Source organism: Macaca thibetana, chromosome 11 (genome assembly GCF_024542745.1).
Source record: "Macaca thibetana thibetana isolate TM-01 chromosome 11, ASM2454274v1, whole genome shotgun sequence".
Classification (NCBI taxonomy): Eukaryota; Metazoa; Chordata; class Mammalia; order Primates; family Cercopithecidae; genus Macaca; species Macaca thibetana.
Window position 1 is genome coordinate 31,616,136 of NC_065588.1, and position 17,457 is coordinate 31,633,592.

General features: G+C 40.5%; 1 protein-coding gene across 7 annotated transcripts in view; it reads right to left on the minus strand.

The window, feature by feature from the left end:
- AMN1 (antagonist of mitotic exit network 1 homolog) overlaps window positions 1-17,457 on the minus strand; it is a 61,166-nt gene that overhangs the window by 19,799 nt on the left and 23,910 nt on the right. For all 7 annotated transcript variants that reach the window (XR_007717931.1, XM_050750316.1, XM_050750320.1 and 4 more), the window contains 3 exons: window positions 12,451-12,595; window positions 8,064-8,281; window positions 7,685-7,741 (listed from right to left, as the gene is read on the minus strand). Coding sequence is in view for 6 of the 7 variants with exons in the window: in XM_050750316.1 (XP_050606273.1) it covers window positions 7,685-7,741; window positions 8,064-8,281; window positions 12,451-12,595 (420 nt within the window). In the remaining variant the exon portion in view is untranslated. The remainder of the gene's footprint in view (window positions 1-7,684; window positions 7,742-8,063; window positions 8,282-12,450; window positions 12,596-17,457) is intronic.

A 17,457-nucleotide genomic window follows, 5' to 3' on the forward strand; every position in this document is an offset into this window, starting at 1 on the left:
GTCTCCTACTTATGAGTGAGAACATATGATGTTTGCTTTTCCATTCCTGAGTTAATTCACTTAGAAGAATAGTCTCCAGTCCCATCCAGGTTGCTGTGAATGCCATTAATTCATTCATTTTTATGGCTGAGTAGTATTCCATTGTATACATTTACCACCGTTTCTGTATCCACTCGTTGATTGATGGGCATTTGGGTTGGTTGCACATTTTTGCAATTGCAAATTGTACTGCTATAAACATGTGTGTGCAAGTATCTTTTTCGTATAATGACTTCCGTTTCTCTGGGTAGACACCCAGTAGTGGGATTGCTGGATCAAATGGTACTTCTACTTTTAGTTATTTAAGGAATCTCCACACTGTTTTCGATAGTGGTTGTGCTAGTTTACATTCCCACCAGCAGTGTAGAAGTGTTCCCTGTTCACTGCATCCACACCAACATCTATTATTTTTTGATTTTTTTGATTATGGCCATTCTTACAGGAGGTGGTATCGCATTGTGGTTTTGATTTGCATTTCCCCAATCATTAGTGATGCTGAGCATTTTTTTATGTTTGTTGGCCATTTGTATATCTTCTTTTGAGGATTGTCTATTCATGTTCTTAGCCCACTGTTTGATGGGACTGTTTGCTTTTTTTCTTGCTAATTTGAGTTTGTTCTAGATTCTGGATATTAGTCCTTTGTCAGATGTATAGATTGTGAAGATTTTTCTCCCACTCTGTGGGTTATCTGTTTACTCTGCTGACTGTTCCTTTTGCTGTGCAAAAGCTCTTTTAAGTTTAATTAAATCCCAGCTATTTATCTTTGCATCACATGGTAAAATTATAAATAAATTATGGCCTATCCATACTATAGAATACTACTTAGCAATAAGAAGGGGCTGAGCGCGGTGGCACACACCTGTACTCCTAGCACTTTGGGAGGCCGAGGTGGGTGGATCACGAAGTCAGGAGATCGAGACCATCCTGGCTAACATGGTGAAACCCCTCATCTCTAATAAAAATACAAAAAAAATAGCTGGGTGTGGTGGCATGTGCCTGTATTCCCAGCTACTCGGGAGGCTGAGGCAGGAGAATCATTTGAACCTGGGAGATGGAGGTTGCAGTGAGCTGAGATTGTGTCACTGCACTCCAGCCTGGGCAACAGAGTGAGACTCTATCTCGGGGAAAAAAAAAAAAAAAAAGAAATGAAATATTAACATATGCAACAACATGGATCAATCTCGCAAACACTATGCTAAGTGAAGGAAGTAAAATAAAGAAATAATACCCAAAATACTATATTATATTCTGCAGAATTCCATTTACATCAAATTATATTTATATAAAGTTGAATTTATATACAACTATAGAAAAGCCAAAACAATGACAAAGTAAATCAGTGGTTGCCTAAGAGAGGGTCACAGAAGGGGATCAACTACAAAGGACTAGAGACAAAAAAACAAAATAAAACCACAGAGAAAACAGACAACTTTTTAGGGTGATAAAAATGTTTATGTATCAATTGTGGTGGTGGTTATATGGCTGTATAACAATTACCAAAATTTGTCCAACTATGCACATAAAATGAATGAATTTTCTTGTATGTAAATTATACCTCAATTACACCTGAAAAATTTCAGAAAATAATTTTGAATAACACAAATTGTAAAGGGACATATATTATGAAGCTATTATGTAAAATTTGAAAACATATAAAACAAGGCTATGTCATATTTATGGATTTATACATAATAGAAAAAGTATCCATTTCTGTCTGAGCAGGGTCCACAGGAAGGAAAAAAAGAAAAGGTATCCAAACATGTAAGGAGAGATACATAATCATATTTAGGATAGTGGTTACCTCTGAAGGCAGAAAGGGAGAATAATTGAGCGTGGCTTTAGATGTAACATTATTTTATTTTATTTTACTTTATGTTTTTTTGAGACAGAGTTTCATTCTTGTTGCCCAGGCTGGAGTGCAATGGAGCAGTCTCGGCTCATTGCAACCTCCATTCCAGGGTTCAAGTGATTCTTCTGCCTCAGCCTCCCGAGTAGCTGGGATTACAGGCGTGTGCGACCACGCCTGGCTAATTTTTGTATTTGTAGTAGAGACAGGATTTCACCACGTTGGTCAGGCTGGCCTCAAACTCTGACCTCAAGTGATCCACCGGCCTCGCCTCTCAAAGTGTTGGGATTACAGGCGTGAGCTACTGCACCCAGCTGTAACATTATTTTAGAAAAAGAACAAATCCAGCACTTTGGGAGGCCAAGGCAGGCAGATCACCTGAGATCAGGAGTTCAAGACCAGCATGGCCAACACAGTGAAACCCCATCTCTACTAAAAATACAAAAATTGGCTGGGTGTGGTGGTGTGCACCTGTAGTCCCAGCTACTTGGGAAGCTGAGGCAGAAGACTCGCTTGAACCTGGGAGGTGGAGGTTGCAGTGAGCCGAGATCACTGCATACCAGCCTGAGTGACAAAGTGTAACTCTTCTCAAAAACAACAACAACAACAAAAACCAAATTAAATGAAGGCATTAAAAAGAAAATTCTGGCAGATTAGGGTCTTACTGAAATTGCATACTCATAGCATAACTTTTATGGAAAACAATTTAGGACTGTTAAAAAAGTATTCATACCTATTAATCCATTTGTTCCATTTTGGGGAGTTCATTATAGCAACGGAAGGAAAAGTGATTGTCCCAATATATAATTATTTCTAATAGTTAAAAACCAGAAACAATCTGAATTACCAACAATAAAAAATAAGTAAAGTATGTTACATCATATGGACAGTCTGTTCTCTGATATGCCGGGATCTAGAACAGTAAATGCTTAATATTTATTAATAAATGAAATTTTATACTGCAAATTAAATTTTAATTATAAGGATTTTTGTAGAAACTTATGAAATGACTGTAATATAAGGCCAAGAATGTGAAAACATTTATTGAGGTACTACCATGTATCTGGAATTGTATTAAAAGCTGAGGATAAAATGAACAAGATGATGAACACAATGATCAACAGAGATTTCAGAAACGATCATGATATTTGCTAAATGTTGTAACATAAGTTTGTACTGAGTGCTTGTCGATCTTTTTTTTCTTTAATGTTATAATTTTTTAATTTTTTTGAGACAACGTCTCACTCTGTTCCCCAAGCTGGAGTGCAGTGGTGCAAACACAGTTCACTGTAGCCTCAACCTCCCAAGTTCAATTGATCTCCCCACCCCAGCTTCCCGAGTGGCTGGGAGTACGGGCATGCACCACCACCTCTGGCTAATTTTTTTTTTTTTTTAGATGGAGTTTCGCTTTTGTTGCCCAGACTGAGTGCAATGGCATGATCTCAGCTCACTGCAACCTCTACCTCCCAGGTTCAAGCCTTAGCCTCCTGAGTAGCATGTACTGCCACACCCAGCTAATTTTGTATTTTCAGTAGAGACAGGGTTTCTCCATGTTGGTCAGGCTCGTCTCCGAACTCCGACCTCACGTGATCCACCTGCCTCGGCCTCCCAAAGGGCTGGGATTACAGGCGTGAGCCACCATGTCTGGCCAATTTTTGTATTTTTCCTTTTTTTTTTTAGATGGAGTTTTGCTCTTGTTGCCCAGGCTGAAGTGCAATGGTGTGATCTCAGCTCACCACAACCTCTGCCTCCTGGGTTCAAGCGATTCTCCTGCCTCAGCCTCCTGAGTAGTTGGGATTACAGGCATGAGCCACCACACCTGGCTAATTTTGTATTTTTAGTAGAGACAGGGTTTCTTCATGTTAGTCAGGCTGGTCTCAAACTCCCAACCTCAGGTGATCCACCCGCCTTGGCCTCCCAAAGTGCTGGGAATACAGGCATGAGCCACCGTGCCCAGCCTGTATTTTTCATAAGGACAAGGTTTCACTATGTTGCCCAGGCTGTTCTCGAACTCCTGGGCTCAAGGGATCCACTTGCCTTGGCCTCCCAAAGTGCTGAAATTACAGAAGTGAGCTACCGCATTTGGCTTCTTGTCAATCTTTAGTAAAGGTCCTTAGACCTTTAATCAAATTGATTTCCAAATTATAAATAATTTAGCAACATTAATAATTTAATTTCCCAGAATAGAACAAATTAAAAGCAACAGATTAAAATGTGATGAAAGGTAGGCCTCTGCATTACCTATGAGAGTAGTCAGTTAAAAAAAAAAAATAGTTAGGGCTGGGTGCAATGGCTCACACCTGTAATCCCAGCACTTTGGGAGGCCAAGGAGGGTGGATCACCTGAAATCAGGTGTTTGAGACCAGCCTGGCCAACATGGTGAAACCCTGGCTCTACTAAAAATACAAAAATTAGCTGGACGTGGTGGCAGCTGCCTGTAATCCTAGCTACTTGGGAGGCTGAGGCAGGAGAATTGCTTGAACCCGGAAGGCAGAGGTTGCAGTGAGCTGAGATTGCACCATTGCACTCTAGCCTGGGCCACAAAAGCGAAACTCTGTCTCAAAAAAAAAAAAAGAAAAAAAATTTAAGCCAGACATGGTGGCTTATACCTGTAATTCCAGCACTTTGGGAAGTCAAGGCAGAATTGCTTGAGTCCAGGAGTTCGAGATCATCCTGGGCAACATGGCAAGACCCGGCTCTACAAAAAATAAAAAAGTAGCCAGGAGTGGTGGCACATACATGTAGCCCCAGCTATTCAGGCAGCTGAGGTGGGAGGACTGCTTGAGCCAGGGCAGTCAAGGCTGCCGTAAGCCATGATCGGGCCCGTGTACTCCACCCTGGGTGACAGAACAAGACCCTGTCTCAAAAAACAAAATTTAAGTTTGTCCTTCAGTTTGAGTCAGAGGATGCTATAAACCAAAGGTTAAAGTATATTCACTCAGGCCAAGCATGTGGCTCACACCTGTAGTGATCCAGCACTTTAGGAGGTCAGGACAGGGGGATCACTGAGGCCAGGAGTTTGAGACCAGCATGGGCAACATAACAAGACCCTGTCTCAACAAAACAAAACAATTTTTTTAAAAGTATATTCACTCTACTTTGTTTAAGGAAGGCATTAAGTTCTAATAAATTTCTAATAAATTTCCATTAAAATGTTTTGGCACTTTGGAATAATCTTTAGAAAACAAAAAATAAAAAATGTAATGATATGGCACTACAGTCACCAACACTTACTGGTTATTGCATTTTGTTCTCATTCTGCTTAGGTTGGGGCTCTTAATTTTATAATGCTGAGGTAAATATGTTAGTATGTTTACTATCATGCATAACAACTAATTTCTTGGTGGTTTTATTTGAAGGTGATTAAGTAAACTGAGAACTTTATTTAAGATTATAGTAATTACAGGATAATGTTGTAAGCATTACATAACCTAGTGAATATAATGCAGTTAGTATACAGCCTGGCATAACAGTAAGTGCTCGACAAATGTTTGCACTTGAAATACCAAAAATTACTGCTCCTGCATTTAGGATGCAACTTGGAATTTAAAACTTGGTATAATAATAATATGGTAATTTCTTTCTTTCTTTCTTTTTTTTTTCAAGATGGAGTTTCATTCCTGTTGCCCAGGCTGGAGTGCAATGGTGCAATCTCGGCTCACTGAAACCTCCCACCTCCCAGGTTCAAGCGATTCTCCTGCCTCAGCCTCCCAAGTAGCTGGGATTACAGGTACTTGCCATCATGCCCAGCTGATTTTTGTATTTTTAGTAGAGATGGGGTTTTTCCATGTTGGCCAGGCTGGTCTTGAACGCCTGACTTCAGGTGATCCACCTGTCTCGGCCTCCCAAAGTGCTGGGATTATAGGCATAAGTCACCATGCCCAGCCTAACATGGTTCTTAATAAAATATTTAAAAAATATATATGCTACCAAGACCCAGATATATCAGATCACAAAAAAGAATCTCTTTGGGCAATAACTCAAGGATAAATATTTTGGCAAAAACATGCATTGTCATTCCATTACAATAGTTGGCTTTTTAAACAAATGTATTTATGGTCGGGCATGGTGGCTCACACCTATAATCCTAGCACTTTGGGAGGCCGAGGGGGGTGTATCACCTGAGGTTAGAAGTCTGAGGCCAGCCTGGCCAACATGGCAAAACCCTGTCTCTAATAAAAAAATATAAAAATTAGCTGGATGTGGTTAGCACATGCCTGTAGTCCCAGCAACTTAGGAGACAGAGGCTGGAGAATCGCTTGAACTTGGGACATGGAGATTACAGTGAGCTGAGATCACACCACTGCACTCCAGCCTGGGCGACAGAGCAAGACTCCATCTCTAAATAAATAAATAAATATTAAAATGAAAAAAGTATTTAATTAATTTATTTAAGATACAAGGTCTCACTATGTTGCCAGGCTGGACTCCAACTCTTGGGTTCAAGAGATCCTCCTGCCTCAGCCTCCCTGAGTAGCTGGGACTACAGGCATGCACCACTGTACCGTATTAAAATAGTTATTTTTACTAACATTTTTATAATTCATTTATAGCTGCTTACTTCCAAAAAGGATTTGATGTAGCTTACTGTTAAACTGCACTGTTATACAAGTGGTATAAACTGTTATACCACTTGTCAACTGGGGAAGGCGAAAACCAAAATCCTGGAATAAAAGGCTTCTTAATATATTTAGAAATAGGTTACAAGTGTATTAGTGGGCCAGGCGCGGTGGCTCAAGCCTGTAATCCCAGCCCTTTGGGAGGCCAAGACGGGCGGATCACGAGGTCAGGAGATAGAGACCATCCTGGCTAACGTGGTGAAACCCCATCTCTACTAAAAAAAAAAATACAAAAAAACTAGCTGGGCGAGGTGGCGGGCGCCTATAGTCCCAGCTACTCGGTAGGCTGAGGCAGGAGAATGGCATAAACCCAGGAGGCAGAGCTTGCAGTGAGCTGAGATCCGGCCACTGCACTCCAGCCTGGGCGACAGAGCGAGACTCTGTCTCAAAAAAAAAACCAAACAAGTGTATTAGTGATTCAATTCAAAGGATGAACACAAGTTTAAGAGCTTTTTTAGGCTGGGTGCGGTGGCTCACTCCTGTAATCCCAGCACTTTGGGTGGCCAAGGCGGTCTGATCACCTGAGGTCTGGAGTTTGAGACCAGCCTGGCCAACATGGTAAAACCCCATCTCTACTAAAAATACAAAAATTAGCTGGTGGCACACGTCTGTAATCCCAGCTGCTTGAGGGGCTGAGGCACAAGAACTGCTTGAACCTGGGAGATAGAGGTTGCAGTGAGCTGAGACCATGCCACTGCACTCCAGCCTGGGCAACAATGCGAGACTCTATCTCAAAAAAAAAAAAAAAAAATTTTTTTTTAAATGATCATACAATGTGGCTATCAAGAAAAATAGGATGACAGGATGTCAAGAGAATTAGTACTCCTGGTAGAAATATCATTAAGACCTGAAATCCTATTATAAATAATATGACTTTACACTGATAAACATTCATAATCTTCATCCATAATAAGCTGATTCTTAAATCTGTTAGCAGCTAAAACTTCTGGGAAATAAAGCCTTTTATTGGAAGTAAAATGAGTTTTTATTTTAAAGCACCTTTATTTTATTTCCTAACTTAATTTTTATTTACTCTGGCAATAAAGAGATACAAACCCCACCAACAAAGTCCCTTAAATATTTAATTGATAAAGCACTGGTTCTCTGCTAGGTTTTAAAAATAATTTCTGAGAATATAAACATTTAATCACCACCATCTTTATAATTATTTTTAAATTACCTCTAATTTCTTGGCACAAGGTCCACTAACAAGTGCAATCACACCACTGTCAGATACCTAAGCAAAGGGAAAAAGAAACACAGTCCATGAATCCAGACAATGGAAGTAGAATTTTCTAAAATGTATTCATTATTTAGATATAGTCTTATTGCCTCCCATTCATCAAACATGTGTTTTAGCCATATATAACTTCCACCCTTGTTACTTAATTGAGAGGAATATGCCAAAATATATCGCAATTACTTAACCACTAAAAGCATGAAGTGGTCAATAGTTTCAACAAAAACAAAATGAACTAACTGTTATATGTTCTCATTAGTCATGAAAACACATTTGGTAAACACATAGTCCATATGTTTGAAGCCTACATGTCATTTACCTGAGTAGCTGAAAAGTCAACACACTGCAAAAATGGGCAGTTTTTTCCTAATGCATGTAAGGACACATCAGTAATACTTAAGCAGCCACCTAAATCGATGATCTTTAGCAGCTGGCAATTGAGTGCAAGAGCAACGACTCCTTCATCAGTGAGATTGCAGCATCTTTTCAAAGAAGCTTCATGTAGGTATGAACAAGATGAAGCCACAGCTTTTATTCCTGGGAGAAAATATAATTATGTATCAATAAGCTATATGTATGTATATGTAGACATGAGAAATGTGACTGATTTTCATTTTAGCAATCACCAATTCAGTGTTAGCCCTTTTCAAAGTAGTCCACCTGTGAGGATATACTGATTTTTCCAGTGATGCTGTCATTATTCAGAACTCTCTTGGAATGTTTCGGGAATTTTCTACACAGTCTGTAGTATCAGCAATTAATGGCAAGGCTTTATTGTCCACAGGTTGAATTGCTTTTAGGAAATAGCCAAAAGTCATTCAGAACCCAATTAGATAGTTAAATAGTAGGCGATTCTCCTTTTGGTTAAAACAAAAATTTTCAAGTAATCAAGTTAATTTTCTTGTGGACTTTGGAGGGAAACCAAAAGTTAAACTGCACAAATGGTTTCAGTCATGGTCTTCATGCTTACGGTTAGAAATTTATAGCTATGCCTATGTATTCTCTCTCCCTCCACTTTGACTCTGTTCTCAAAAGTGAATTTATTTTCTACCACCATGCTCCTTCTGTTAGCCTGGACCAATCTTACATTTTTCTGATGGTCAAAAAAGAGAAGTCTTTTTAAATCCAGTCAAACTGATACAAGTGTACACTGGAGATGCGTGCACATAAATAAAAGAGTACTTTGGGGATCCTGGGCCCTTTGGTCATAAACAAACATGGTAGCACTGTCAAAAGATACCTTTATGGGGCTGAGCATGGTGGCTCATGCCTGTAATCCCAGCACTTTGGGAGGCTGAGGCAGGTGGATCACAAGGTCAGGAGATCGAGACCATCCTGGCTAACACGGTAAAACCCCGTCTCTACTGAAAATACAAAAAAATTAGCCGGATGAGGTGGCGGGCGCCTGTAATCCCAGCTACTCGGGAGGCTGAGGCAGGAGAATGGCGTCAACCCGGGAGGCGGTTGACCCGAGATCGGGCCACTGCACTCCAGCCTGGGCGACAGAGCGAGACTCCGTCTCAAAAAAAAAAAAAAAGGGATACCTTTGTGGGCAAAACACACAGAAGGGAATATGGTAAATTCATGAGCAGGTCATTCCTACTGTTTTCCATATCTTAAGAACGAACTTTTTTTTTTCCTTAAGACCAGTTATTTTATTTACCAGTGTCCAGCATGGAAGTTGTGATACAATAAGAACTATATTTGACCTTTGTTCTCAGTCCCTGACATAGAGCTCCAAAAAGCCTTGGAATTTCCTGAGTGATAGGAGTACCTTTTGTTAGTCATAATAAGCCCCTTTTGATCACACCTAAGTTTAGGCTAATGAGGTGACAGCACAGGACCCTTAGACAGCCTAAGGTTGGGGCCTGTCTCCAGAAAAATCAAGTGATTAGAAGGTTAGAATATTCAGCTCAGTCCACAGACCTTTGGCGAGGTGGGGGTCAGGGACAGCAGGGAATAGGGGATGGGGATTAAGCTCTATAAAAACTCTTGGGATGGATGTGGTGGTTCACGCCTGTAATCCCAGCACTTTGGGAGGCTGAGGCAGGCAGATCACAACGTCAGGAGTTCAAGACCAGCCTGATCAACATGGTGAAACCCTGTCCCTACTAAAAATACAAAAATTAGCTGGGCATGGTGGTACGTGCCTGTAATCCCAGCTACTCAGGAGGCTGAGACAGGAGAATCGCTTGAACCCGGGAGGTGGAGGTTGCAGTGAGCCGAGATTGCACCACTGCACTCCAGCCTGGGCAACAGAGTAAGACTCCCTCAAAAAAAAAAAAAAGAAAAGAAAAAAAAAATTCTTGGCCAAGGGCAGTGGCTCATGCCTGTAATCCCAACACTTTGGGAGGCCGAGGCGGGCAGATTACTTGAGCTCAGGAGTTTGAGAGCAGCCTGGCCAACACGGTGAAACCCCGTCTCTACTAAAAATACAAAAATTAGCTGGGCGTGGTGTTACACGCCTGTAATCCCAGCTACTCCAGAGGCTGAGGCAGGAGAATCTCTTGAACCCAGAGGTGGAGGATGCAGTGAGCTGAGATGGCTACACTCAAGCCTGGGCGATAGAGTGAGACTCTGTCTCAAAAAAAAAAAGAAAGAAAAAGAAAAGAAAAGAAAAGGAAGAAGTAAAAACAAAAAACCTCTTGAACAAGGAGACTTGATGAGCTTCTGTGTTGGTGAATGCATCCACATGCTGGGAGGGCAATGTATTCCAAGTCCACGGGGACAGAGGCTCCTGCGCTTCCAGACCTCACCTTATGTACTCTTCATCTTGCTGTTCATCAGTGTCCTTTATAATCTTTTAGAATAAACTGGTAAATGTAACAAAAGTGATTCCCTGAGTTTTGTGAGCCATTCTGACAAATTATCGAATGGAGGAGGTGATGGAAACCCTCCATTTATAGTTGGTCAGTCATGTGTACCAGAGGCCTGGTCTTGCAATTGGCATCTGAAGTGGGGATAGTCTTGTGGGACTGAGCCCTTAACTTGTGGGATCTGATGCTAACTCCAGGTAGTGTCAGAATTGAATTAAATTGTAGGGCACCCAGATGGTGTCCAGAGAGTTGGAGAATTGTTTGGTGTGAAAAAACCCCACACATTTGCTGTCAGAAGTGTGGTGTGAGTGTAGAGAAATGTGGTTTTATTGAAGAAGTTCTTTTTAGTGAGTTATTATTTATGTAAACATTTTAAAACTTATGCTTGTTTGCAATATTATGAATATCCTAACTTGCTAACCAAGATGACTGCAAAATATACTCAACTACCCACAGAATTTTCTAGAAACCTAAGTAGGCCAAAAAAGTCCTCCTTTCTTATATTGAAAAAAAAAAGAGAAGCCTGGACAACATAGTGAGTCCTCGACTCTACTAAAAATAAAAAATTAGCAGGGGATGGTGGTGCACACCTGCGGTCCCAGCTACTTGGGAGGCTGAGGTGGGAGGATCGCTTGAGCCTGGGAGGTTGAGGCTACAGTGAGCCAAGATTGTGCCACTGCATTCCAGCTTGGGTGACAGAGCAAGACACTGTCTTAAATAAATAAATAAATAAATAAAAATAAATATTAATGCAAACCAAATATTGAAAAAAAGAGATCTATGGGGGAAAAAAGGTAAAGATTTACTAATTCATGTAATAGTGACACTGAACAATGCAGTTTGTCTAGCTATTAAAAACTATGCATTACACAAACTGATAGGAGAATACCTGGTAACTTTACTCTGATGATTAATTCTTTTGTAATATGGCATCAAAAAAGCCTTAACAAAATATGAACTGGTCATTTCTTGTTCCACTATACCAGGCAAAATATTTAAAATATAGACATACGTATCCTTTTTTTTTTTTTAGTTTTAATTTTAATTTTATTTTTTTTGAGACGGAGTCTTGCTCTGTTGCCCAGGCTGGAGTGCAGTGGCACAATCTCGGCTCACTGCAACCTCCACCTCCCAGGTTCAAGCAATTCTCCTGCCTCAGCCTACCAAGTAGCTGGGACTACAGGCACATGTCACCATGCCTGGCTAATTTTTTGTATTTTTTAGTAGAGATGGGGTTTCACTGTGTTAGCCAGAATGGTCTCCACCTCACCTCGTGATCTGCCCACCTCAGCCTCCCAAATTGCTGTGATTACAGGCGTGAGCCAACACGCCCAGCCTATTTTTTATTTCTTTGAGACAGAGTCTCCGTGTCACCTAGGCTGGAGTAGTGATGCAATCTCGGCTCATTGCAACCTCTACCTCCCAGGCTCAAGGGATTCTCCTGCCTCAGCCTCCTAAGTAGCTGGGACTACAGGGTGCACCACCATGCCTGGCTAACTTTTGTATTTTTTGTAGAGACGAGGTGGGGGTGGGGGACAGTTCACCATGCTGGCCAGGCTGATATCAAACTCCTCGGCTCAAGCAGTCTGCCGGCCTCCCAGCTAAAAAAGTGCTGGGATTACTGGCATAAGCCACCTAGCCTGGCCCATGTTTATTTTAAATATGTTTAAAATACAAGGTAGTGACTTACCCACTGTCTTTCTTAACTTTGAGCACTGCTTATAAGCAAGAATTCTAACTTGGATTATTTTCTTAGTCTGAATGTTTTTACTGATAAACATAATTTGTATTTCTTTGACTTCTTCATACTCTCTTTTGACGTATTTTCTCCCTTACTCCACAGTTTTACCAGATAGTGAATAGTAATCTACACAGTGTTAATAAATATACCTTCTGAAGTTACAGAAACTCGGTTTCCTTTTGAAGAATTTAAATTTAATTTCTTCAGTTTTCTACAGTTAGACAAGTGCAGGAGAGCAGCATCTGATATATCGCAGCTCCGTAGGTCTAGAGTTTGGACTTCAGGATGTAAAATCTGTAACAAATAAGTGATTTTGAAAAAATTATTTCTTTCTATAAATATAAATGTTCCATATTCAGTGTTTTGGTGGTCATAACAGACAAGTGGCTGATGTAAAATACAGCAAAGAATACAGAAGCATATCCATGTGGAGACAGACACATCAAGCAGGGGAAACCACATCTACTTCCAGCGGGAGGTGCAGCTTTCAGTGCCGGCAAAGTCCTTCTTGGGACACAAAGTACTGTTGAGATGGCTAATTCAGGGAAAGGATCCGTAGACCTGAGAAGCTTAACCAATGTGGCAGTGAGTAATAATCTTCTGGTAGTTGCTAGCATTAGAGACTCTCCCTATGTGCCTCTGTGCTTAGGAAGTCTGAGTCTTTAATCACTTGTAAACCAAGTGCTTACAGAGCACTAGTATTGCTTATCTAGAACATTTACCTTCTGTATCATTATTTTTGGGAGCTAATACAATACCCCAGTATTACTGGGTGTTTTCTTGAGGTTGACAAATAATAGATTAATTCCTAAGCATTCTGAGCTCTTTCCTGGGAGTATTTTTCTGTTCTTTTTTTCCAAAATAGAAATGGCTTTACCTTTCTGAAAATAAAATAATGTATTATTATTGTAAAGCATTCAATTTAGAAAAATTATAATAAATTATAAGAATAATGATTTCTGTTTATTAGATGCTTACCAGGAAAGGTACTGTCATATACATTATGTTATTTTTTATTTTATTTTATTTATTTTTTGAGATGGAGTTTTACTCTTGTTGCCCAGGCTGGAGTGCAATGGCACGATCTCGGCTCACTGCAACCTCCGCCTCCTGGGTTCAAGCGATTCTCCTGCCTCAGCCTCCCAGTAGCTGGGATTACAGGCATGCACCACCACACCCGGCTAATTTTGTATTTTTTAGTAGAGATGGGGTTTCTCCATCTTGGTCAGGCTGGTCTCGAACTCCTGACTTCAGGTGATCCACCCACCTCGGCCTCCCAAAATGCTGGGATTACAGGCGTGAGCCACAGTGCCTGGCCTACATTATGTTATTTAATATTCTCTCTCTCTCTCTCTCAACCCTCGCCCCCCCGCCCCCCGCCCCTGCAAGGGATTGGTCATTGCCATTTTACCAATGGGAATTAAGACCCTGAGAGCTTAAGCAGCCAACATAAAGAACATAGCCAAAGGAGCAGAGCTGGGATTGGAACCCAGGTCCTTTTAATTCCAAAGCCTAAACTTTTGACCTCTATAACTAAAATTACCCATAATACCAATACCCAGAGATAAAATTATATTAGTTTTTAAAAAATGTTAGATTGGGGGTACACATGCAGGTTTGTTACAGGGATATACTGTGTGATGCTGAAGTTTAGGCTTCAACTGAACCCATCACCCAAATAGTAAACACAGTACTTGACAGGTAGTTTTTCAACCCTTGCTTCCCTTCCTCCTTCCTCCCTTTTGAAGTCCCCAGTGTGTATTTTTCCCATCTTTATGTCTGTGTGCACCCAATGATTAGCTCCCACTTATAAGTGAGAACATGCGGTATTTGGTTTTCTGTGTCTGCATTAATTCACTTAGGATAATGGCCTCCAGCTGTATCCATGCTGCTGTAAAGGACATGGTTTTATGGCTGTATATATTCATTTTGATGTTTTTTGAGTTTAAAAAACCCTTTGAAGAACAACAGGATCAGATCACATGTAAGATGAGCACTTTTTATAAAATCAATAGATTGTAGTTGTATATTATTCCATTTTCTGCAAGTACCATAACTTATTAAATGCATCCTACACTGGCAAACACTTGAGCTGAACATTTAGGTGGTTTTAGGTAGGCAATGTTGTGCCATGATTAAGAACATGTGCTTTGCAGGCAGACTGTCCAAGTTGGAACCCTATGATTGCGATCAAGCTCAGTTTTCTCTCTGTGCTTTACTAGCCTTATTATTATAACAGGGTATGTTGTGAGAAATAAAGGTGTCTTGCTTATAATATATGCTATACATAACTATGCTTATTATCATAAATTATATTATAATGAATATACCTGTGTACTCTTCTATTATCTCCCTGAGATTTCTACAGGAAGTAAATTGTTGAGTTAATAATAAGCAAATGTTTAGAATTTTTAATAGTTAATGCCAAACTGTCCTTCTAAAAGGTTTTTTTAAATCAATTTACACTCTCACTAGCAGGAGATAAAAGTGACAGTTTCTCCACACTATTGCTAACATTGGGTTTGGGGATTTTTTTCAAGTCTCTGCCAAACTGAAAGGCAAACTGTCACTTTGATGACTAGTAAGGTTAAATATCCTTTGATATGTTATTGGAGATTTGTATTTTTTCCTCTGAGTAGTTCCTGATTCTTCTGGTTTTTTATTTGGTTGTTTTGTTTTTTTCTTATTGGTTTGGAGGGATTCTTTATATTGTCAAGATAAAAAAGCCCCTAGATTTTCATACATATTGTAAATATTTTTCCAAGTTTTTGACTTCGTTTCTTTTTTTTTCCTTCTTGCCATAAGGAAGTCTGTATTTTTAAGTAATCAAACCCATCCATCTTTTTTTTCTTGGTTTCCAACTTTGGTATCATGTTTAAAAAGGCCTTCTGCATCCAGAGAGTACAAAAAGATTTACAAAATACTTCAAAAACAGCCATCCAAAGATGTGCGTAACTTTGTAACAGATGCTGTATCTGGCTTTTTGAATAATGTCATAAGCAGGACTCTTGTTAAGAATGGAGTCTAGAGGGAGAGTACCCAGAAAAATCATGTCTTATTTTTCTATTTCATTCACCCTCTTCACCCCTCCTTTTTAATTCAGCTAAAATTAGGTTTAAAAAATAGTAAGGATTGCCATCAAACAAAAACCTGTCACTGATGTATAAGCTAAAGGGACACAAAGAAATGTGGATGGTGGAAAAGTGAAGAAAACCACCATTTTTCCACAGTGTCATAATGGTTCATCTACGAGTCACATATAACATTACATACTTTAACAGAACCATCAACAATAAGAACCCGGAGATATTATTCTACTTCCACAGAGCCAAGCAAACTACACTACTAAGATATCTATGTTCAAATGCAAGCTAACATGAAGAAAATAAATCATTATAATAAAGGTATATCAGGTTAATGCAGAAGAAACGTTAAAGACACGTTGAAGTGCAATTCCAATGTGAAGTCACAGGGTTGGTCACATGCTCTAGCATGCAGGCTGGGCACAGTGGCTCACACTTATAATCCTAGATCTTTGGGAGGCCAAGGTGGGCGGATTGCTTGAGCCCAGAGGTTCAAGACCAGCCTAGGCAACATGGTAAAACCCTGTCTCTACAAAAAACACAAAAATTAGCTGGGTGTGGGAGCGGGTGCCTGTAGTCCTAGCTACTCAGGAGGCTGAGGTGGGAGGGTCACCTGAGCCCAGGAGGTTGAGGCTGTGGTGAGACATGATTATGCTACTGCACTCTACCCTGGGTGACAGAGTGAGACCCTGTCTCAAAAAACAAACAAACAAAAACCACAGAAAAATACATGCTGGAGTGCTATCATCACAGCTTGCTTCCTTTTGATTACAGGCTTTAGGCAGAAGGTGAAGTGAAGTCAGAGCTATTGTGGAGTCCTAATTAGGGAAAGGGAGTCAGGCTGGCAGGACCAGGGGAAAACAAATAAACTATAGGTCTGCCTTTCTTCATGGTCCAGAACATATAAACAAAAAGAGAGGCTGGGCGCGATGGCTCATGCCTGTAATCCCAACACTTTGGGAGGCCGAGGTGGGTGGATCACAAGGTCAGGAGATCAAGATCATCCTGGCTAACACAATGAAACCCTGTCTCTACTGAAAATACAAAAAAAAAAAAAAAAAAAAATTAGCCGGGCAGGGTGGCGGGCACCTGCAGTCCCAGCTACTCAGGAGGCTGAGGGAGGAGAATGGCGTGAACCTGGGAGGCGGAGCTTGCAGTGAGCAGAGATTGCGCCACTGCACTCCAACCTGGGTGACAGAGCGAGACTATGTCTTAAAAAAAAAGAAAAAAGAAAAAAAAAGGAAGCAGATAAGCTATGGGTCTGCCTTTCTTTATGGTCCAGAACATATAGCCTTCCTGCACAGACAACGTACATAACTCACAAACTTCCTGCTTACCACCAAACACTTCGATTTATCATCAAACACCTCGGCTGACAGAAGGATGCAAGTTAGCTCCCTGCTACCTTGGAACTGTCAATCAGCCCAAGTTCCATTCTATAAAATCTCCAACAAGCCTTTGTCTCCTGGCAGTTGGGTCCTCTCTTGCTGGTTCTGCCCGTTGCTCCCTTGCAATGTATTTTCACATATTATCTAATAAATCTGCCTTTCTTTACCAACAACTGTCTTGGTAAATTATTTTGCCACCATCCCACCAGCCCGGATAGTTACCGCTCACCCTCAACAGCAATTGGCAGTTCTAGTCTCTGCAGACTAGATGGTGATGGCTGCAGAGTGGTGATGGCTGCAAATCCAAAGACAATATTTAAATGTAAGTAGTGTAGAAACTACTATCATTTTCAATTTTTGAAACACAAATAGCAAAAATACAAAAGATAACACAGGAGTAGTATTGAAGGAAATTATCTACTCTGCTATTTAATAACCTTTAAAAATCAGGGGCTGAAGGTTAAGCCCTAATCTGAGGGGCTGTTTAGCAGAAGGAAGAGTGATTAACTATCTTTTTCTGGTGCTTGGGGCTCTCTGCCTTGCAGCTCATCACTCCAGACCCTCTCCAGGCCTCCACCTCCTATGTCAGCTCAATAGGGCTGAAACAGACTTGGGTCTTGCCTCCTTTACTCTTACCACTACCAGAGAGTATACAGAGATATGCTCACAGGCCAAAACAAGACAC